At 38.9% G+C, this 24,658-nt stretch overlaps 1 protein-coding gene and 1 long non-coding RNA gene across 2 annotated transcripts in view; one reads left to right on the top strand and one right to left on the bottom strand.

The window, feature by feature from the left end:
* Nucleotides 1-24,658, bottom strand: part of LOC137764132 (uncharacterized) — a 45,846-nt gene that overhangs the window by 19,457 nt on the left and 1,731 nt on the right. The gene's annotated exons all lie outside the window — the stretch shown is intronic.
* UTP3 (UTP3 small subunit processome component) lies at nucleotides 4,575-6,216 on the top strand. Its single transcript, XM_068542171.1, has one exon. The coding sequence runs from the start codon at nucleotides 4,746-4,748 to the stop codon at nucleotides 6,153-6,155; it is 1,410 nt and encodes a 469-aa protein (XP_068398272.1). The 5' UTR covers nucleotides 4,575-4,745; the 3' UTR covers nucleotides 6,156-6,216.

The following is a 24,658-nucleotide window of genomic DNA, read 5'->3' as shown; positions in this document are numbered from 1 at the left end:
GAGACGTATATGGTCATTTTTTGTCTGCTTATTTGTTTTGTTTTTTGTTTTGTTTTCCTTATTTTTAATTGAACCTCAGATGCAAACAGTTAATCATTCTCCTCAGTTCCTGGAACATTATCATTATTGGTCCATGGAAAGTATTGATACCTCTCCTATTTCTTCTCATCTCCAAGCCTCATCCCATTCTTTGCTCCTCCATAAGCAATTGTTCTTTTGTATTTAATGCACATTATTTTGTTTGTATATGTTCTTACAAAATGTGTGCTGTTGTATTGTTGCACGTATTGTATTACATATCTCATTTTTTTTACTTTTGTTCCTAAGCACATTGCTTTTAAGATCCATTCATGTTGATATGTGGATATATAATCCAGTTTCCAATTATTGCGTAGTTAAGATGACCATATACGTTATCATCTAAATCATAAAGGTAAAAGTGTTGCTATTAATAATTACACTAGAATAACAAGTTCAACAAGACTGTACTAAGCAAACTAAGCTGTATGGTCACTTTATGCTCCTAAATTCTATGCTGTTCACCCATGACATTTATTGATCTGCTCTTCCAGGGATGGACATCCAGGTTGTCTCCAACACCCCGCTATCAATAATAGCTTTTCAAACACCCTCATACGGGTCCCATTATGGACCTGTGTGAGAATTTGTTAGCCAAAAAGATGTCTGTAGTGATTTGCAACATTTTTACATAAGGAATTATGAGAACCCTGAAAAGATGAGCAAAGAAACAGAGGAGGAAATCACAAAGTAACGTTTGGAGAATAAAGAGTGGTAGAGCATTTAAGTTATAATGGAAGATTTTAGTAGGGAGGTAATGAAAGGTATGGCGAGAAAGGTTGCTTTGAGGCAAAACTGTGGGAGGGCCATGTATGTTGTGAACTTTATCTTGACAGTAATGGAGAGTCACTGAAGCATTTTGAGCAAGGGTGTGGGATGAGGGAAATGGTATTCTAGGAAGATTTACCTGATGATGCTGAATCAAATGTACAGCAGAGACTGGAAATGAAAAGACCTATTAAGGGAATATTTGAAAGCCAATATAGTACAGCAGTTAGCTATAGTATAGTGTGAATTCCAAAGCCAGACTGTCTGGGTTCAAATCTAGTTCTACCATTTACTAGTCTTAAGACCTCGTTTAAACTCCATGTGCCTCAGTTTCCTAAATTAGAGATTATCATAGTACTTCCTCATAGGGTTAAATGTCAAGAGCTTATAACAGTACTGGAACATAATAACTACTCTCAATGTTAGCTATTATTATTGCTGCAAGTCCAGAAGAAATTGAGATCAGTTTAAGCTAATCTGGTTGTAAAATATCTTAAACAACCTGAACTCATGCCCTGAAGAAAGTATCCTAATATCACCTAGTGTGTCATTCATAAACCCCTACCTCTACAGTAAGAAAATCCTATAAGAGGCTTAAGAGGCTATAAGAGGCTTAGAATAAGGCAAAAAGGGTATTCTTAAAAAAAAAAAAAGAAAAAGAAAACACCCTGTTGGCTCTCATTATGTGTAGCGTGTTAACTCCTGAGCAGGCATCACAATAATGTAATACAGATTCAAGTTGATAATACATTATAGTTGCCACAAAAATAATGGTTAAATGTTATTTAATATTTGTGCATTTTCTCTGGGGACTCTGTTTTTCTTTTTAATTGGCGTAGGCTTATGATATAATAAAGCATTAATCTGTCTTTCCAGCAATAAAAAAATTTTTTTGGCCACGCGGCATGCAGGATCTTAGTTCCCCAAACAGGGATCAAACCCGCGCCCCCTGCAGTGGAAGTGATGAGTCCCAACCACTGGACCACCAGGGAAGTCACAGCAGTACAAATTTTTAAGGAAACAATTTCCTCAACAAATAGCAAATAATTCCAAGATTAGGCTATGGAAGATTAGACTATGGGAGCTGCTGGAATGGAAGAACTAACTTCTGAACTGTTCATCAAAAAGATCTGAGAATGTTAGAATACAACACTCTCTGAATATGCACTGGTTATTGCAACTTTTAAATAGTTAGGAAATGTAATGTATAGTATAAACCAAATAATATTAGAACAATGTGATCATTCCATTAAAAATATCCAAAATATTTTTCTACCTTCTCTATAACAGTATACGCATTTTGTTAAGTATGACTACAAATTCTCAAATAATTAGCAATAAAAATGAACAGAAAAATTCAGATTTACGTGCCCAAGTAAAACTTAATGCTTACATATAATGTAAATTTAATACATTTAAAGCATGGATCTAATCACAGTCTCAGCTTAGATGCAACATTCTTTAAGCAATATTTCCAGAACAAAATCCAGAGACGATCTCTCACCCCTCTGATCTCTCACAGCGCTGGGTTTACCTCACACACTGCCTTGTATTTTAGTATAATCTGTATGCATGTCTTCTTTTCTACCTGATTAGAAGAGACTGTGGCTAATTCACCTTTGGATCTACTACAGCATGTAGCATTCTGCTACAATTAATAAGCAGTTAATATCTGAATGACAAAACCTATTAAAATTTACATTCAGAAATGAATTCTGGGCTTACCATCAGAACATAAGACTTTTACCCACACCTTTTTTATTCTTTAAATTGTATTTCCTAAAATCTTGTAAAGGTTTTTAAATGCTTAAGATAACTTTTAACACTTTAAAAATATTTAGTTCAAAATACCATTTTTCTAAAAAATTGTACTATTTTTCATAACCTAATGACACTGCACTTTCTGCAAAGAACTTGTATGTCGCCATTAATTTTAGCAACTTATCAAAAGCTCAGCTTTCAACTACCCACATTTGAAGGTGTCATAATACCTAACATATATAATGAATATGAACCTATCATATGTAATGTCTGAAAACTTAAACCCTGAATTACTCTAAGATTGCAGGGCAGTCCTTTCACACTTGTAGTCCTAGAAATACTTCTAAAGACAAATTTGACTGATTTTTCCCTTATTACCACCCTCTTCTTCAAACACTTTCATCTGAGCTCTTGGTTTCTTTCATCCACCCAGCTTAGCCTATGCTCTGGAAAAGGTCTGAAACTCATTCACATGGAATTAGCAAAGAACTGATAACAGCTGAATGTGAGGGCCTGGTGTGGGAGCCCTATCCCAGGTTTCTGTGCTCGATTTGCTAATGTAACCTTCCCAAGTCTTTGTTTCCACATGCATACAATGAAGATACTGGAATTGGAATTCATGATTCCTAAAATCCATTCCAGCTCAGGTTACCTCCCTTAAGGATGTTCACAGACTTATGCATTATTCATTCACTCCGTTTATGGAGCACCTGAAATAGATAATCAAATACTGCAATTTCAATACTTATTCATTAAACAAATCTTCATTGAACACTTACTCTGTGCCAGACACTGTATTGCGTGCTTGCAATATCATAGTTCGTTGAGGTCTACTAGGTGATACGGAAAAACTGAGGAAAAGACTAAGGGAGTTAAAAGACGAGATCAAAGAGGTGATGCTTAGACTGTCTCTTCAATACAGCAGAAATTTCCCATATTTGGGCGGGAGTACTAAACACTTTAGTGTTTAGTAAAGGGCGATGGATGGCGTGTACAAAAAGCGATGTAAAAGGCAGGTTGAGTATTTTCAGCAGCTGAAGGCTGGGTAACACAGGACAAGTGTTCCCTGTACTCACCCCAATTATAAGCTGGCACGTTTTGCGTGATGACTTGATTAACGCGTGCCCCCAGCTAGACCACAAGTTCCACCACTGCAGGAACAGCGTCTGCTTTCGCCCACCATTGTTCTCCCAAAGCCTAGCACGCTGCCCTGTGCTTATTAAGTGTTGAAGAATTCATAAAGCGTCCGCCCTTGAGAGTTAAAATGTGCCATTTCCAAAATATCTTGAAGAATGAACCTCTTCCACTAAAAGGCAGAGAAATCGCGGTGCCTTCTGCAGCCTACTTGAGCTCCTCGGAAAGAGGCAAACTCTAGAGCGCGGCTCTGCCTTCCCACCGTGACCCCTCAGAAACTCCTCAGGGACACAAATCCCATGAAGTCACCGAGCCCTGCGGAAAGGGAGCTGGAGGCGGGCTACCACCCGCCCGGAGGCTAGGCCTGCGCTCTCCCGGACGCCCGCGCCAGGATTCCCGAGCGCAGTGGCGCCGCTGCCGCCTCAGGCTACGGGGCCCAGAAATGTCGTATTTGGACGTTGCGGAGACAAAAACAACCTGATTAACTTCCAGACGGATAGGCAGAGAAAATAAAACAATTCCAGTAAACAAGGAATTCTTCTACACTTGGACTCAGCTCCAAGCCGGGAACAACCGGTACAGGCGCAGGACAACTCACTGCAACGCCCCGAGACCTCTCCTAGGCGTGGAGGTAAAGCGCCCTCCACTGGTCACCGCGACTTCACCTCGCGGTTCACCAGGCCGTCCCCCTAGCCACGCCCAGGCTCGCGAGAGTAAGAACTGGGCTAAAGGGCTCTACGGAACTGAACTTCCTATACCTATTGTTCCTACACGGAAAGGCCTGAAGGACCAACCGGAAGTCCTGGTTCAAACGCCACACAGAGAGCATCCTGGGGGCCGGAAGGAGGTGGAAACTCCTGCATCCTAAGGGAGTGCCAGCAGACGCGCGTGGTAAGAGAGCGCGTGGCTGTTATAGAGGCTTGTTGCTGGAGCGCGTGGCTCGTGCGCGGAAGTCAGAGGTGACCGAAAGCCTGACGTCGCTGTAGAAGCTGAGACCGCGAGCTATGGTGGGGAGATCTCGGCGGCGCGGAGCGGCCAAGTGGGCAGCTGTGCGAGCTAAGGCAGGTCGCGACCCAGCGGACGAAAATGATGACAATTTGGAATCTCCACCCTCACCAGGGGACTCCAGCTACTACCAAGATAAGGTAGATGATTTCCATGAGGCCCGATCTCGGGCCGCCTTGGCTAAGGGATGGAGCGAAGTGGAGAGTGGGGACGAGGAGGAGGATGGCGATGAGGAGGAGGTGCTTGCCCTAGATATCGCCGATGAGGACGATGAAGAGAGTGCGGGGAATGAGGAGGATGACGATGATGATGGTGGGAGCTCCATGCAGAGTGAGGCTGAGGCCTCGGTGGATCCCAGTTTGTCGTGGGGTCAGAGGAAAAAACTTTACTACGACACGGACTATGGTTCCAAGTCCCGAGGCCGGCAGAGTCAACAAGAAGTAGAGGAAGAGGAAAGAGAGGAGGAGGAGGAGGCACAGCTCATTCAGCGGCGTTTAGCCCAAGCTCTGCAAGAGGACGATTTTGGAGTTACCTGGGTGGAGGCCTTTGCAAAACCAGTACCTCAGGTAAATGAGGTTGAGACACGGGTCGTGAAGGATTTGGCGAAAGTTTCAGTGAAAGAGAAGCTGAAGATGCTGCGAAAGGAATCACCAGAGCTCTTGGAGCTGATAGATGACCTGAAAGTTAAGTTGACAGAGGTGAAGGATGAGCTGGAGCCATTGCTACAGTTGGTGGAGCAAAAGATCGTTCCACCTGGAAAAGGAAGCCAATACCTGAGGACCAAATACAACCTCTATTTGAACTACTGCTCCAACATCAGTTTTTATCTGATCCTGAAAGCTAGGAGAGTCCCTGCACATGGACATCCTGTCATAGAAAGGCTTGTTACCTACCGAAATTTGATCAACAAGCTGTCAGTTGTGGATCAGAAGCTGTCCTCTGAGATTCGTCATCTGCTCACACTTAAAGATGGTGCTGGAAAGGAAGAACTGAATCTAAAAGCAAAATCCACAAAGGCCAAGCCAAAATCTGTTTCTGCTGTTGCTGCCTCCGCTGTTACAGACCTTTCTGATGATTCTGATTTTGATGAAGCTGCACTGAAATACTATAAAGAAATAGAAGACAGACAAAAATTGAAGAGAAAGAAAGAAGATAGTACTGAAGAACAGGCTCCTGAAGTTCAAAATACAAAGAGAGCCATTACTTATCAGATTGCTAAAAATAGGGGACTTACACCTAGGAGAAAGAAGATTGATCGGAATCCCAGAGTGAAACACCGGGAGAAGTTCAGAAGAGCCAAAATTCGCAGAAGAGGCCAGGTTCGTGAAGTTCGTAGAGAAGAGCAACGTTATAGTGGTGAACTATCTGGCATTCGTGCAGGAGTTAAAAAGAGCATTAAGCTTAAATAAAGTTTTTGCTTAGCTTAAGTTTTTTGGTGATAATTTTGGATCAATAAATTTTTATTTTTAACTGGTGACGTGATTGTATTAATATTTAACATCTAACCGTAAATTTTAAAAAGTCTGTCAATAGGGAAAATTGTTTGGGTTACTGCTTAATTTATTTGTGTTTTAATTTGTAATCAGATCATACTAAGAACTGCGGGAACAATATGAGGGTGCGTGGGAAGACAGATGGTGATGAAAAAAGTTCTCCAACATTCTGTCCAATAGTAGCCTAGGGAAATTCCACAGCTAGTTGTGGAGCAACAGTCAAACTTATAGTACTTTTATAATTTTTCACATAAAGTGAGAAGAATGCACCTTTGGCAATCTTATTTGTAAGATAGGCTATAAAGTAGTTCTGACATTATTTCATTTACCTAAAGTATAATTCTCGAGCAGCATACTTGTTAATAATGAGTCTACTATTAACTTAAGGATTTTGTACATTTTATTGTGGTACAAGCTTAGGACTGAAGAGGAACTTGGTTAAAAACAGAAAGAGATATGCCTTAATTACATTAACTGTGAATATTTTTTAATAGTCCTTAATGTGGTAAGATAAAAATTCCATTTCCCCTTCTGTACTGGTGGGTGCTCTTTGTACACTCCACTTGCTGAAAATCTGGTATGATTACTACTGGTTAAGTGGTAACTTCAGGTGGTAACAAAATTACGTTTTTCTTTATAGTTATTCTGGTCTTTACAGTAGGGAAAAGATGATGAGATGGTGAACTTAAAATTTTTTTAGGATAATGCCAGGGAGAAAATGAGAGGACTAGTGAAGGAAAGCACAAAGGACGTCTTACCTATGTAACTGTTTATTCATTAAACATTGTGCTAGCTGCTAGAAATGCAGAGATGGTCAGTGGTTAATATTTATTATTAAAACATTTGCCACAAGTTTGTGCGGTGGTACTGTTCTCTTCTGTCAGAGATGAGGATGCTGAAATTCCCGGAGGTTAACTTTCTAAAGGACATATGCTTGGGATTTGGACCCAAGCCGGCTTAATTTGAGCCTTCATTCTTTTAACTTCTGGCTTACAGCTGCTGCCAGAGTAGCGCACATGCCAGATAATTTTCTTATAAATAAAAAAGGAAAGTTAGAAATAAAAGTTTATATTGAGTGCAAAGGTACTTTTTAAGCATTTTATTTATATCCTTATTCCTCACAACTCTTATGTAGTAAATTCTATTATCCATATTTTAAGGATGAAGAAACTGGCAAAGAGAAGTAACTTTCTCAAGGTCATATAGCTATTAAGTGGTAGAGCCAGGATTTCAGCCTAGCCTTTCTGGCTTAAGAGCCATATCCTATACTTCCTTTTCTGATATAGTAAAAAAGTACAGGTTTTGGAGTTAACTTACTAGGTTGATTTTGAGTTAATTACTTGATCTCTGACTCATTTTCTTCATCTATATGGTACTATTATTATACCTACCTTGGGTATAGGTATATACATAAAACAGTGGTTAAGAGCTGTGAGACAATAGAAAATATATATATTGGTTTCTGGCATAGAACTCCTAAAACCCTTGTAAATTCCCAAGTAGTAAGAGCACTGGGAACAGCATTTGTTCTAATAAGGTGACTCTAAGTGAGCTCCTGGATGGGAGCTGGTCACCAGAAAGACCAGGCCGTGATTAGAAGCTTGGCATTTTCAGCCCCAGACCCCCATGCTCCAGAGAGGGGAGAGAGGCTAGAGATGGAGTTAATAACTGGTCATGTCTATGTGAGGAGGCCTCCACAAAATCGCGATGTTATGGGGTTTGGGGACCTTCCAGGATGGTGAACACATCCTCATACTGGGAGGGTGATGCACCCCACTCCATGGGGACAGCAAGCAGCTCCTGTGCTGGGGATCCTCCCCGTCTTCACCCTATGTACTTCTTTATCTAGCTGTTCATCTATAGTTTTTATCATGTTCTTTAGTAAAGTGTAAACGTTAAGTGTTTCCCTGAGTTCTGTGAGCCACTCTAGCAAATTAATCAAACCCAAGGTGGGAGTTATGGGAACCTCAGACTTAAAGTCCATCAGTCAGAAGCACAGATAACAACCTGGACTTGTGATTGGCATCTGAAGTGGAGTAGGGGCAGTCTTTTGGGACCAAGCCCTTAACCTGTGGGATCTGATGCTACCTCCAGGTAGACTGTCAGAGTTGGTTAAATTGTAGGACACCCAGCTGGTGTTGCAGAGAATTGCTTGGTGGGGGAAACAGGTGTCAGAAGTGTTGTGAGTGGTAATAGTGTGACAGTAAAGGAGAAACACACAGGTGGAAAACTCAAGTTTTTCCGATTCAAAAGCAGGCTTCACCCAGATTCCTACCCCAGTTTCATCAATTAGTACCTGTGACTAGGGGCAAGTTACTTGATCTCTCTTCCTGAGTTTTTTCATCTAAACTGGGGATAGTAGTAGTAGTACCTACTTCATAGAATTATTATGAGGATAAAGTGAATTAATATAGGTAATGCACTTAGAACAACGCCTGTTACACAGCAAACACCTAATAAGTGTTGGCTTTGGCTTTTTTTTTTTTTTTTTTTGGACACGCTGTATGACTTGTGGGATCTTAGCTCCCCAACCAGGGATCGAACCCAGGCCCTCAGCAGTGAAAGCTCGGAGTCCCACCAACCACTGGACCACCAGGGAACGCCCAGTGTTGGCTCTTATCACAGGTTGTGAGCATCCACATCTGACATACAGATGCTCAACACATAGCTAATAGTGTAGTGATTCCTATTCATTGCAGGAACATAGAGAATAAAATATAGTCGTATATGTAAAAATGCTTAAGAAGTTAATATTCTAAGTTTGGAACAAGAGGGGAGCACTGGGTAAGTGAGCACATGAAGGGATATAGAAAATCTGGGAAAGGACAAAAACAAGGAAATGAAGTTAGAGGTTGAAGGTATTTAATGTTCTACGTCGAATTTCTGCCACATGTAAAGTTGTGCTAAGGGAAAAAAAAAATGTTTTAAAGGAAGAAAAATCTTCCATCAAGGAAAGTGGAAAAAATTAAGGCATATTTCTCCAAATGTATCACATATTCCTTTAGAGACCTCACAACACTATAAATATTAATTCATTCTGTAATAGCTAGGATCTAGATGGTACTATTCTATTTTATAAACATAAAACGTGGCTTTGCCTGAGGTGAATTAACAGTAAATGAAGTAACAGAGAAACTACTGGATTTAATGTTTACATCTTCCAAATTTTGTATTTACTTAACAAACATTTAAAGAGCACTGAGATGTGCTGGATACTGTCCTAACATGAATAATAAATTGTTAACTATTCAGTATGATCATTTTTCATAGAGACTCACTTTGTGAACTCAGGAGAGTTCACATGGATAAGAGTTCCAATTAAGTAGATTACTGGTGTCAGGCATCAATACAAAGCAACAACCTGTTAGTTTTATGTCAGCATGTTAAGCTCTGGGCAGCTATTGAAAATACAAAATATTAAAAATTAAAGTAGAAGAAAATATCAAATTAGTGATGCAGTAACTTACTCTGCCACTAATCAGCTGACTGGCTTTGGGCTACTCAATTGTGTAAGCCATAGTTTCTCACCTATATTCTTACTTATGAAGGAGTTAAATAAAATAAACATATCCCTTTAATTTTTGTGTGGAAATAAATTTGTCAAACTTTAATAGTCAGAACTTTTGGCAAACTGGGAAATTACTTTTTGTGATTTTTAAAGATAAACAGTAGCTTAGGTAATGTGAATAATTGTATTCACATATCTGATACAGAAAATATTTGATATATCTGAGGAGTAGAGTCGCTTATTTTTCCTTGCTGGTTGTATGAAGTAAAAGAATTTTAATATGTTATGGTAATATAAGTTAACATTACCAAAATAATTCAGGAAAGGTGAAAATCAGTGTAATTTACATCTAAGGGATCACAATGATGAACACGTACCATTTTCTGAATAGTAGATGATCCAAAAACATCATGTAGGATTCAACTACAGTTCCAAATCATTTAAACTGAATATTGCTTCAGGTAATAAGTCAGAGTTTTAAAAATCATTTCAAATATTGATTCTTTTTAAAACATTTGTGCTTTGCCATCACAAGTTTAAACGCAGAAACAGTATAGAAAATTTAACACCACCCGCATCAACAAATGTTAAAGTGTTTTAAATTTTGCTTAGTGTCATATCAAAGTTTTTAATTTGATGTAGTTGCTTTAGCTATGTGTTCCAGAAAATGTTTTCTTTCATACATATTCTGTCAGCTATTCACTTGGGAAGAAAAACTGATTTTTTTATATTTGCTTCAAAGTGAATCTTTGACTAATAGTAAATATTAAGAATCAACATTTTTTATAACTATAAAACAAAACAAAAAACCTGCAGGAAACTAATAAAAATGTTCTCTCTTAAGTGAAACTATATAGGGTAGCAATTAGGAGCTTGACCTCTGGAGCCAAGACAGAGTTTAAATCCCACTTTTACCATTTACTATGTGTCTTTGGTCTATTTACCTCTCTGTGTCTCAATTTCCTCACACTGAATAATATATGATTGTTATAGCCATTTAAATAGTTAAACCATATAACATACATTTAGGACAGCACTTGGCAGGGAGTAAGTGTTTCGTGTTAGTTACTATTAATCCATTAAAAAAATAAATAAAAACAAAACTAATTTACTCCCCTTGAAAGAGTTCATATTCTCCTTGGTTTTATCATACTGGTTCTTAAACCAGAATGCTTAAGGATCCATTGGTAAGTTTAAAATGCAAATTCTTGTGCCCTACCTCCACAACTTCTTATTTAGCTGGCCTGGTGTGGACCCAGGGATCTGTATTTTTAAGAGACACCTCAGAGAATGCTTATCCAGAAGCTCTATAAAACACATTGGGAAACACTGCTCTGAGCACACAGCTTTTTCGGTTCTCTTCGCTTATAACATAGGCATGTGAATGAAATTAATTACAAGAATGAAATATGATGTGGTATTATTCACCATGAGACTACAAAAACTCTAGAGTAGCCCCATGAGAACCTGTTGAAAGCAATGGACCTTCCCCTCAGAACAATAACATAGGCCTAATTGTTACAAACTCCAAGCTTGTACTGCTCATCACACGACAGGCCAATAAATCAAGAGAGGAGTTATTGGGGCAAGGAATAGTAACTATTTGGAAAGCCAGCAGACTAAGGGTGTCCAAAGAACTATCTTACCCAAGTTAGAATTTGGGCTTTTACACTAAAAAGGGAGGGGGTGTAGTTGGTTGTTACAAACTTCTTGGTGTCAGATTCCTTTGTTTTTGCAACTATCCACATATATCAGGTCACTAAGTTCCTGTAAACCTGCAACAAGACAAATGTTATTCTCTGTTCTGCAACTTTTTATCTCTATATGAATGGAAAAGTGTCATACTTTTTTTTTTTAATTTTTGGCTGCACCCCACAGCATGTGGGATCTTAGTTCCCCAACCAGGGATTGAACCTGCACCCCCTGCACTGGAAAGCAGAGTCTTAACCACTGGACCACAAGGGAAGTCCCAAAAGTGTTATACCTTTAAAGGTCGGAGACTTGAGAATGAGCTATCCTGTATATTTCAGGCTATAGGCAACATTCTAATAGCAAAAGCAATAGAATAAAAGGGTAAAGTAAAAGAAACAGACCCAATATGGAGTCAGATTTGTTCTTCCCTATGACATAATCACAACATTTTACATACCATGTCATTGGGTTCCTGGACTCTCTGAAGCCAGGAATCCTTGGACTTCATAGGAAACTTTAGGACACTGTTCCTTTTACCCTTAAGCATTGCTTTATATGGCGCATATATATATATATATATATATATATATATATATATATATATATATATATATATATATATATGGAGATCATCTTAATCATTGGTAGGTAAGGGGATTATTCAAAGTAGAAGACTGAAAAAAATTTTATTAGCACCTAGAATTTTTTATATTTATTCAGCGAGCTCTTTTAAACATACTTAAGTTTCTAAGCATATCATGCTTGAACATACACAAAAAGAGAGACTGCGGCCAAATAAATGTTTATTCCTTAAACTTCATATTCAGTCCAAATTTTCTGAATCACTTCTATTCAAGGTCTCTGATGGCCACAGGATCAAAGAATTTTGATAAGATTTTAGGAAGAGGAAAGGAATTGTTAATAAAAAGGTACGTGGGTGGGGGGAGGAGGTAGGGGCATGAGAACTATTAAAGGAGTAAATGTGTTGTGCATTGAAAAAGGAGAAACTCAAAGATGTCAACTTTGGGTGTAGACACTCTGGTAGAAGAGACAGACACAGTTGGAGCAATTAACTGCCCTAGTTAGCATGCTATGGGACTCCAAAGAGGCATGTACCTCTCTACTTAAGGAGGCCAGAGAAGATCTGTTTGAGTGAAATCTTGAGGGAAGAGTGGGTGTGGCAATATAAGGAATGTCAAACATGTTAAAGTTTATCCAGAGCCAACAAGGGTGAAGCAAGCGTAGGAAAATAATATCAGCAAAGTGGGGAGGGGCTAGATCAGGAATGATCTTAAGGAGCTTAGATTGTATACTAGGTATAGGGAAGGCAACCAGGGTTTTCAAGAATCAGTGTGACATAATTAGATCAACCTTCAGAAGAGTAAATTACTCATTCTAGCTGCTGTAGAGCAATGGAGTTAGAATAGATTAAAAATAGAGGCATGAAAACAAGGTAGGAGTCCTTTGCAATAACACAGGCAAGAAAAGATGAAAATTTCAATTAAAGCAAAGAGGACAAATTCAGGGACAGATTTGAGAGAAATTTAGAAGAAAATCTGAAAAAAAGCATGAAAATTAGAACAAAGTGTGGACAAAGTCATAGACGGTCAGCAAAAGCAAACAACGAAGTAGTTTCAGCAATTCTATTAAGATATTAAAACTCTAAATAGACACAAAATATGATAAGCTCCTCTAGGGTAGGCCTCTTGAGTTCTACTCCACAGTATACACAAGGAACACAACTTTGCTGTTACTAGATCTTCATTAAAAAGATATAACATAATAAAAAAGAAGATATAATTATCAAACTATTCATCAAAATAGTCCTTCAACGTTTTATTTTCTATTATAAAGGTAACACATTCATTACAGACTACTTGCAAATGCAGAAAAATAGAGAATTGGAAAACTACATCCATATTTCTACCACCCAAAGAAAAGTGCCATTGTTTGATCTTGATTAAATATATTGCTTAAGGGGACTTCCCTGGTGGCGCAGTGGTTAAGAATCCGCCTGCCAGTGCAGGGGACACAGGTTCGATCCCTGGTCCAGAAGATCCCACATGCCACAGAGCAACTAAGCCTGGGTGCCACAACTACTGAGCCTGCACTCTAGAGCCCATGAGCCACAACTACTGAGCCCACATGCCACAACTACTGCAGCCCATGCGCCTAGAGCCCGTGCTCCGCAACAAGAGAAGCCACCGCCATGAGAAGCCTATGCACCTCAACGAAGAGTAGCCCCCACTCGTTGCAACCAGAGAAAGCCCACGTGCAGCAATGAAGACCCAACACAGCTAAAAATAAATAAATAAAATAAATTAATTAAAAAAATATATATATATCGCTTAAGCTAAATATATTTCTTTAGAGTGCATTGTACTCTTAATAAGAGTATTGCATTAAGAGTAGTGCTCATGAGCTTCCCTGGTGGTGCAGCAGTTGAGAGTCTGCCTGCCAGTGCAGGGGACGTGGGTTCGAGCCCTGGTCTGGGAGGATACCACATGCCACGGAGCAACTAGGCCTGTGAGCCACAATTACTGAGCCTGTGCATCTTGAACTTGTGCTCTGCAACAAGAGAGACCGCGACAGTCAGAGGCCCGCGCACTGCGATGAAGAGTGGCCCCCGCTTGCCGCAACTAGAGAAAGCCCTCGCACAGAAACAAAGACCCAACACAGCCAAAAATATAAATATTAAAAAAAAAAAGAGTAGTGCTCATAAGAGAGGTGTTAAAAGTAGGAAGACCCTGAACTCACCTTCTCCGACAGACATACCAAAATTTCAACTAATTACAGAGCAGCGACCTATGAGAACAACCTGAAGACTAGCAAAAAAGATTTTCCACAACTACAGACATAAAGAAGGAATCACGAGACAGGTAAAAAGGGTGAAGATGCAGTATAGTCAGGACCCACACCCCCCGAATCTGGTGACCCACAAACAAGAGGAATATTTTAATCATAGAGGTCCTTCCCCAAAGGGTGAGGAGTCTGAGCATCACATCAAACTCGCCAGCCTGGTTGTCATGCACCAGGAAGACAAGCCCTCAGCACTTCTGGCTTTGAAAACCAGCAGGGCATATGTTCAGGAGAGCCAGAGGGCTACAGGAAACAGACTTGACTCTTAAAGGGCACTTGCAAAATCTCACATGTTCCAAGTCCCAGCAGAGAGGCAGTACTCTGAAATAAGCCTGGATCAAACTGGTGATCTTGGAGAGCCTCTTGGTGAGGCAGGAGGCAACTGGAACTCCCCTTGGAGATAAAGACATTGGCAGCAGCCATTTTGGGGGAGCTCATTCTACTGTGATAACAGCATTGCTGATAAGTTCCACTCTGGAATCCTCCCTCCAGTTTATTAGCACCGGGGACCCAGTCCTGCCTCACAGCAGGCAACAGCAGCTAGAGCACAAGGCACAGCCTTGCAGCCAACTGGGCCAGGGGTCAGCTCCTCCAACCAGCACGCACACAGTAGTCAGCCCCACCACAAAAGAAGGGCACACACAGCCCATATGGGGGGCACCCCTAGAGCATATAGCTCTGGTGACCAGAGGGTAGCATGCTGCTGGGCCCCATAGGATTTCTTTTACACAAGGCTACTTCTCTAAGATCAGGAAATGTAGGGAGTTCCTTGGTGATCTAGTGGTTAGGATTCGGCACTTTCACTGCTGTGGCCCAGGTTCAATCCCTGGTCAGGGAACTAAGATCCCACAAGCTGCACTGCATGGCCAAAAATAAAATAAAAATAAGATTAGGAAGTGTAACCAACCTACCTGACACATAGAAATAAACATAGAGAATTGAGCAAAATGAGGAGACAGAGGCATATGTTCCAAACAAAGAGGCATAACCTCAGATAAAGAACTAAATGAAGTAGAGGTAAGCAATCAACCTGATAAAGAGTTCGAGGTAAGACCATAAAGATGCTCACTGAACTAGGGAGAAGAATGGATGAACACAGTGAGAATTTCAACAAAGAGTTAGAAAACATAAAAAGGAACCAAACAGAGCTGAAGAATAGAGTAACTGAAATTTATAATACACTAGAAGGAATCAACAACAGTAGATTAGATGATACAGAGAAATGGATCAGTGATCTGGAAGACAGAGTAGTGGAAACTGCCAAAGCTGAACAGAAAAAAGAATTTTAAAAAATGAGGATATTTTAAGAGACTTCTGGGACAACATCAAGCATACTAACATTTCCATTATAGGGATCCCAGAAGGAGAAGAGAAAGAGAAAGGGGCAGAGAACTTATTTGAAGAAATAATAGTTGAAAACTACCCCAACCTGGGTAAGCAAACAGATATTCAGGTCCAGGAAGCACAGAGTCCCAAACAAGATGAACCCAAAGAGGTCCACACAAAGGCACATTAAAATTAAAATGCCAAAAATTAAAGATAAAGAGAGAATCTTAAAAGCAGCAAGAGAAAAGCAACTAGTTACATACAAGGGAACTTCCATAAGGCTATAGCTATAAACTGACTTTTCAACAAAAACTTTGCAAGCCAGAAGGAAAAAAAAAAAAAAAAAACAAAAAAACTACAACCAAGAATACTCTACCCAGCAAAGTTATCATTCAGATTTGAAAGAGAAATACAATTTAACAGACAACCAATAGGTAAAAGAGTTCAGCACCACTAAACCAGCTTTAAAAGAAACATTAAAGGGACTTCTCTAAGCCAAAAAGAAAAGGCTACTACTAGAAATATAAAAAATATGGAGAGAGGAAGCAAGATGGCAGAGTAGAAGGACGTACTCTCACGCCCTCTTGTGAGAACACCAGAATCACAACTAGCTGCTGGACAATAATCGACAGGAAGACACTGGAACTCACCAAAAAAGATACTCCACATCCAAAGACAAAGGAGAAGCCACAATGAGACAGTAGGAGGGGTGCAATCACAGTAAAATCAAATCCCATAACTGCTGGGTGGGTGACTCACAGACTGGCGAACACTTATACCATAGAAGACCACCCACTGGAGTGAAGGTTCTGAGCCCCACGTCAGGCTTCCCAACCTGGGGGTCCGGCAATGGGAGGAGGAATTCCTAGAGAATCAGACTTTGAAGGCTAGGCGGGATTTGATTGCAGGACTTCCACAGGACTGGGGGAAACAGAGACTCCACTCTTGGAGGGCACACACAAAGTGGTGTGTGCATCAGGACCCAGGGGAAGGAGCAGTGACCCCAGGGGAGACTGAACCAGACCTACCTGCTAGTGTTGGAGGGTCTCCTGCAGAGGCGGGGGGTGGCTGTGTCTCACCGTGAGGACAAGGACACTGGCAGCAGAAGTTCTGGGAAGTACTCCTTGGCATGAGCCCTCCCAGAGTCTGTCATTAGCCGCACCAAAGAGCTCAGGTAGGCTCCAGTGTTGGGTTGCCTCAGGCCAAACAACAAACCGGGAGGGAACCCAGCCCCACCCATCAGCAGTCAAGCGGATTAAAGTTTTACTGAGCTCTGCCCACCAGAGCAACAGTCAGCTCTACCCACCACCAGTCCCTCTCATCGGGAAACGTACACAAACCTCTTAGATAGCCTCATCCACCAGAGGGCAGACAGCAGAAGCAAGAAGAACTACAATCCTGTAGCCTGTGGAACAAAAACCACATTCACAGAAAGATAAACAAGATAAAAACGCAGAGGGCTATGTACCAGATGAAGGAACAAGATAAAACACCAGAAAAACAACTAAATGAAGTGGAGATAGGCAACCTTCCAGAAAAAGAATTCAGAATAATGATAGTGAAGATGATCCAGGACCTCCGAAAAGAATGGAGGCAAAGACTGAAAAGATACAAGAAATGATTAACAAAGACCTAGAAGAATTAAAGAACAAACAAACAGAAATGAACAATACAATAACTGAAATGAAAACTACACTAGAAGGAATCAATAGCAGAATAACTAAGGCAGAAGAACGGATAAGTGACCTGGAAGACAGAATGGTGGAATTCACTGCTGTGGAACAGACTAAAGAAAAAAGAATGAAAAGAAATGAAGACAGCCTAAGAGACCTCTGGGACAAAATTAAGCACAACAACATTCTCATTATAGGGGTCCCAGAAGGACCAGAGAAAATATTTGAAGAGATTATAGTCAAAAACTTCCCTAACATGGGAAAGGAAATAGCCACCCAAGTCCAGGAAGCGCAGTGAGTCCCATACAGGATAAACCCAAGGAGAAACACGCCGAGACACATAGTAATCAAATTGCCAAAAATTAAAGACAAAGAAAAATTACTGAAAGCAGCAAGGGAAAAATGACAAATAACATACAAGGGAACTCCCATAAGGTTAACAGCTGATTTCTCAGCAGAAACTCTACAAGCCAGAAGGGAGTGGCATGATATACTTAAAGTGATGAAAGGGAAGAACCTACAACCAAGATTACTCTACCCGGCAAGGATCTCGTTTAGATTCGATGGAGAAATCAAAAGCTTTACAGACAAGCAAAAGCTAAGCGAATTCAGCACCAACAAACCAGCTCTACAACAAATGCTAAAGGAACTTCTCTAAGTGGGAAACACAAGAGAAGAAAAGGACCTACAAAAACAAACCCAAAACAATTAAGAAAATGGTCATAGGAACATACATATGGATAATTACCTTAAACGTGAATGGATTAAATGCTCCAACCAAAAGACACAGGCTTGCTGAATGGATACAAAAACAAGACCCATATATATATTGTCTACAAGAGACTCATTTCAGACCTAGGCACACATACAGACTGAAAGTGAGGGGATGGAAAAAGATATTCCATGCAAATGGAAATCAAAAGAAAGCTGGAGTAGCTATACTCATATCAGATAAAATGGACTTTAAAATAAAGAATGTTACAAGAGACAAGGAAGGACACTACATAATGATAAAGGGATCAATCCAAGAAGAAGATATAACAGTTATAGACATATATGCACCCAACATAGGAGCACCTCAATACATAAGGCAACTGCTAACAGCTCTAAAAGAGGAAATCGACAGTAACAAAATAATAGTGGGGGACTTTAACACCTCACTTACACCAATGGACAGATCATCCAAACAGAAAATTAATAAGGAAACACAAGTTTTAAATGACACAGTGGACCAGATAGATTTAATTGATATTTATAGGACATTGCATCCAAAAACAGCAGAATACACTTGCTTCTCAAGTGCGCATGGAACATTCTCCAGGATAGATCACATCTTGGGTCACAAATCAAGCCTCAGTATATTTAAGAAAACTGAAATCATATCAAGCATCTTTTCTGACCACAACGCTATGAGATTAGAAATGAATTACAGGGAGAAAAACGTAAAAAACACAAACACATGGAGGCTAAACAATACATTACTAAATAACCAAGAGATCACTGAAGATATCAAAGAGGAAATCAAAAAATACCTAGAGACAAATGACAATGAAAACACGACGATCCAAAACCTATGGGATGCAGCAAAAGCAGTTCTAAGAGGGAAGTTTATAGCTATACAAGCCTACCTCAAGAAAAAAGAAAAATCTCAAATAAATAATGTAAACTTACTCCTAAAGGAACTAGAGAAAGAAGAATAAACAAAACCCAAAGTTAGCAGAAGGAAAGAAATCATAACGTTCAGAGCAGAAATAAATGAAATAGAAAGAAAGAAAACAATAGCAAAGATCAATAAAACTAAAAGCTGGTTCTTTGAGAAGAAAAACAAAATTGATAAACCATTAGCCAGACTGATCAAGAAAAAGAGGGAGAGGACTCAAATCAATAAAATTAGAAATGAAAAAGGAGAAGTTACAACAGACACCGCAGAAATACAAAGCATCCTAAGAGAATACTACAAGCAACTCTATGCCAATAAAATGGACAACCTGGAAGAAATGGACAAATTCTTAGAAAGGTATAACCTTCCAAGACTGAGCCAGGAAGAAATAGAAAATATGAACAGACCAATCACAAGTAATGTAATTTAAACTGTGATTAAAAATCTTCCAACAAACAACAGAAGTCCAGGACCAGATGGCTTCACAGGTGAATTCTATCAAACATTTAGAGAAGAGCTAACACCCATCCTACTCAAACTTCCAAAAAATTGCGGAGGAAGGAACACTCCCAAACTCATTCTATGAGGCCACCATCACCCTGATACCGAAACCAGACAAAGATACTACAAAAAAAGAAAATTACAGACCAATATCACTGATGAATATAGATGCAAATCCTCAACAAAATACTAGCAAACAGAATGCAACAACACATTAAAAGGATCATACACCATGATCAAGTGGGATTTATCCCAGGGATGCAAGGATTCTTCAATATATGCAAATCAATCAATGTGATACACCATATTAACAAATTGAAGAATAAAAACCATATGATCATCTCAATAGATGCAGAAAAAGCTTTTGACAAAATTCAACACCCATTTCTGATAAAAACTCTCCAGAAAGTGGGCATACAGGGAAGCTACCTCAACATAATAAAGGCCATATACAACAAACCCACAGCAAACATCATTCTCAATGGTGAAAAACTGAAAGCATTTCCTCTAAGATCAGGAACAAGAGAAGGATGTCCACTCTCACCACTCTTATTCAACATAGTTTTGGAAGTCCTAGCCATGGCAATCAGAGCAGAAAAAGAAATAAAAGGAATACAAATTGGAAAAGAAGAAGTAAAACTGTCACTGTTCGCAGATGACATGATACTATGCATCGAAAATCCTAAAAATGCCATCAGAAAACTACTAGAGCTAATCAATGAATTTGGCAAAGTAGCAGGATACAAAATTAATGCACAGAAATCTCTTGCATTCCTATACACTAATGATGAAAAATCTGAAAGAGAAATTAAGGAAACACTCCCATTTACCACTGCAACAAAAAGAATAAAATACCTAGGAATAAACCTACCTAGGGAGACAAAAGACCTGTAATGCAGAAAACTATAAGACACTGATGAAAGAAATTAAAGATGATACCAACAGATGGAGAGATATACCATGTTCTTGGATTGGAAGAATCAATATTGTGAAAATGACTATACTACCCAAAGCAATCTACAAATTCAATGCAATCCTTATCAAATTACCAATGGCATTTTTTACGGAACTAGAACCAAAAATCTTAAAATTTGTATGGAGACATAAAAGACCCCGAATAGCCAAAGCAGTCTTGAGGGAAAAAAACAGAGCGGGAGGAATCAGACTCCCTGAATTCAGACTATACTACAAAGCTACAGTAATCAAGACAATATGGTACTGGCACAAAAACAGAAACATAGATCAATGGAACAAGATAGAAAGCCCAGAGATAAACCCACACACCTATGGTCAACTAATCTATGACAAAGGAGGCAAGGATATACAATGGAGAAAAGACAGTCTCTTCAATAAGTGGTGCTGGGAAAACTGGACAGCTACATGTAAAAGAATGAAATTAGAACACTCCCTGACACCATACACAAAAATAAACTCAAAATGGATTTGAGACCTAAATTTAAGACCAGACACTATAAAACTCTTAGAGGAAAACATAGGAAGAACACTCTTTGCCATAAATCACAGCAAGATCTTTTTTGATCCACCTCCTAGAGTAATGGAAATAAAAACAAAAATAAACAAATGGGACCTAATGAAACTTCAAAGCTTTTGCACAGCAAAGGAAACCATAAACAAGACGAAAAGACAACCCTCAGAATGGGAGAAAATATTTGCAAACGAATCAACGGACAAAGGATTAATCTCCAAAATATATAAACAGCTCATGCAGCTCAATATTAAAGAACCAAACAACCCAATCCAAAAATGGGCAGAAGACCTAAATAGACATTTCTCCAAAGAAGACATACAGATGGCCAAGAAGCACATGGAAAGCTGCTCAACATCACTAATTATTAGAGAAATGGAAATCAAAACTACAATGAGGTATCACCTCACACCAGTTAGAATGGGCATCATCAGAAAATCTACAAACAACAAATGCTGGAGAGGGTGTGGAGAAAAGGGAACACTCTTGCACTATTGGTGGGAATGTATATTGGTACAGCCACTATGGAGAACAGTATAGAAGTTCCTTAAAAAACTAAAATTAGAATTACCATATGATCCAGCAATCCCACTACTCGGCATATACCCAGAGAAAACCATAATTCAAAAAGACACATGCACCCTAATATTCATTGCAGCACTATTTACAATAGTCAGGACATGGAAGCAACCTAAATGCCCATCGACAAACGAATGGATAAAGAAGTTGTGGTACATATATACAATGGAATATTACTCAGCCATAAAAAGGAATGAAATTGGGTCATTTGTTGAGATGTGGATGGATCTAGAGACTGTCACACAGAGTGAAGTAAGTCAGAAAGAGAAAAACAAATATCGTATATAACGCATGTATGTGGAACCTAGAAAAATGGTACAGATGAACCAGTTTGCAGGGAAGAAGTTGAGACACAGATGTAGAAAAGAAACATATGGACACCAAGGGGGGAAAGCCGCGGGGGGGTGGGGATGGTGGTCTGATGAATTGGGCCATTGGGATTGACATTTATACACTGATGTGTATAAAATGGATGACTAATAAGAACCTGCTGTATAAAAAAATAAATAAAATTCAAAAAAATAAAATAAAAATAAAAAAATAAATAATATGAAAGAAAATATCTCACATACATAGACTGAAAGTATGTGAATGGAAAAGGTATTCCATTCAAATGGAAACAAAAAGAAAGTTGGGGTAGCAATACTTATATCAGACAAAATAGACTTTAAAACGAAGACTGTAACAAGAGACAAAGAAGGACATTTAGTATGATAAAGGAATCAATCCAACAAGAAGATGTAACAACTGTAAATATGTACGCACCCAACATAGGTGCACCTAGATACACATAACGCAAATATCAACAAACGTTAAGTGAAAAATTGACAGTAATACAATAATAGTAGGGGACTTTAACACCCCACTTACATCAATGGACAGATCCTCCACAAAGAAAATCAATAAGGAAACAGTGGCCTTAAATGACACGTCAGACCAGATGAACTTAATAGCTATTTATAGAACATTCCATACAAAAACAGCAGAATACACATTCTTTTCAAGTGCACATGTAACATTCTCCAGGATGGATCACATGCTAAGCCACAAAATAAGTCTCAATAAATTTAAGACAACTGAAATCTGAAAAAGGATATCATCCCTTCCCAAGTGGCATCTTTTCTCTGATCACAGTTCTAAGAAGCTTAGGCTAAAAGTACATCCATGACATTGATATTTTAAAAGTTTGTAATATATTCTAAGTGTCCATCCTTAAGATCCCCAAAGGGTTTCAAAAAACCAAACATGAACAACTAAAAACAAAATGCAAATAAAGTTGAAAAACACCTCTTGCTTTATTTTACAGGAAAATTAATAGTACTTGATTCTTACAGTGGCTTGGATTTTGTCCCTTTAAAACAGTATAGGCAGATGCTCTGTGCATTTTTCATAAAGGAGCAACATGGTTAGGCTTGTTTTTTGAATCTTAGCGTCCCTAAATGTATGTAGCAGTTGAATCAGCCCTTTATGTCACTAAAGCTTATGTAGAGCTGTGATTATAATATTGATCCAAAAGCTAAAAGCATAAGAAACTAGGAACTTGGAGTATCATCCACCTTTAAAGAAAATGCCCATAAAGAGCCTTGCCTGTAAATGTTAAAGGGCTCATATTTCAGTTGATTTTCTATATTCATTGCACTGCCACTTAATGACATAAAGCATAAATAGAACTGTTTTAAAAGTAAAGAGGCACACACAACTACTGAGCCTGCACTCTATAGCCCGCGGACCACAACTACTGAAGCCCACATGCCACAACTACTGAAGCCCGTGCGCCTAGAGCCCGTGCTCTGCAACAAGAGAAGCCACCACAATGAGAAGCCCGCACACCACAACAAAGAGTAGCCCCTGCTCGCCGCAACTAGAGAAAGCCCGCATGTGGCAACAAAGACCCAACGCAGCCAAATAAATAAATAATTTTAAAAAAAATATTGAAGTGTAATTGATATATAAAAACAACACATTGACTTTATACAATTTGATGAGTTTGTACATATGCACACACCCTGTGAAATCATCATCACAGTCAAGGTAATAAACATATCCATCACCTCCAAAAAAAAAAGAAGTAAAGAGGCACAAAAAAACCAGTATACTGCAAGATTCCACAGCATGTCAATGTTTCTAATACCTGTAGGTAACCTGGATAACTAGAAAGGAGAAATCTGGTGATTTAAACTAGACAACATTTTATACTTTGTTAACTTGGTGACTCCCTTGGCTATTACTGGCCTTTCTCAAGAGTGATTTGTGTGGAGTCTGCTTTCTTTTCCTACAATGGAATAAGTGTATATTCTTGTTAAATTCTTTACTGAAAAATTGCAAAACACCTGTGTGAAGGAACCTGACAAGAATACAATGATGCTTAGGAATTTCTGCAAGCAAAAACAAGGTAAAAGGGCCAGTTAAGGAATCACTTTGCTATCCCGCAGAAATGAACACATTGTAAATCAACTATACTTCAATTAAAAAAAAAAAAGATCCAGTTAAGGATGGGTATTAAAATCATATATCTGTAATGTTTTAGTTTTTCTCTTCAAGGTATTATACAGCTTGTAATTCCTAAAAGGCAAGTATGCTTTTTTATCAAGACTCTCACCCTTACAGAGACTGAAAAGACCCAACAAAATTCCAAAATGCTAAAGATATGATGAAAGAGCTCCCCCCAGCAATTCTGTTTTTATTATTGTAAGTTATATGTTGTTTTACTAAAATGATAATACATAGCTAATAATAATTATTTTCCCCTATTCCAGAACAGGAATCCAGGCTCAGAGAACAAATAACTTACTCAAGTAGGCAGTAGCACTGGAATCAACAGGTCAGGGAAATGCCAGAAACTGAAAAACTACTAAGAAATTTTCTGACTGCTTGAAGTTAGCTTCTTGTGAACAACTCCTTTTAAAATACGTTTTGTTTAAAAGACTTGGTGAAAGATAGTATTAGACGTGTCACGGTAATTTCTTGTAATTTCAAGAGTTATTTTCAGAGAATAACAACAATAAAAAGGTTTAGTTTTCCTTTCAGAGAAGCATAACTTCCTCTACAGAGGGAAAGACAGACCAGAGAAAGAAGGAAAAGCAGGTGTTCAAAATGTTACACAACAGTGATTTTTAATTATGAGTCAACATGGAT

The sequence above is a fragment of the Eschrichtius robustus genome, chromosome 4, assembly GCF_028021215.1.
Source record: "Eschrichtius robustus isolate mEscRob2 chromosome 4, mEscRob2.pri, whole genome shotgun sequence".
Taxonomy (NCBI): Eukaryota; Metazoa; Chordata; class Mammalia; order Artiodactyla; family Eschrichtiidae; genus Eschrichtius; species Eschrichtius robustus.
This window is presented reverse-complemented; position numbering and strand designations above follow the sequence as displayed.

Excerpts from the sequence above, each read along its gene's own strand:
- UTP3 (XM_068542171.1), top strand. The coding sequence starts at position 4,746 with ATGGTGGGGAGATCTCGGCGGCGCGGAGCGGCCAAGTGGGCAGCTGTG.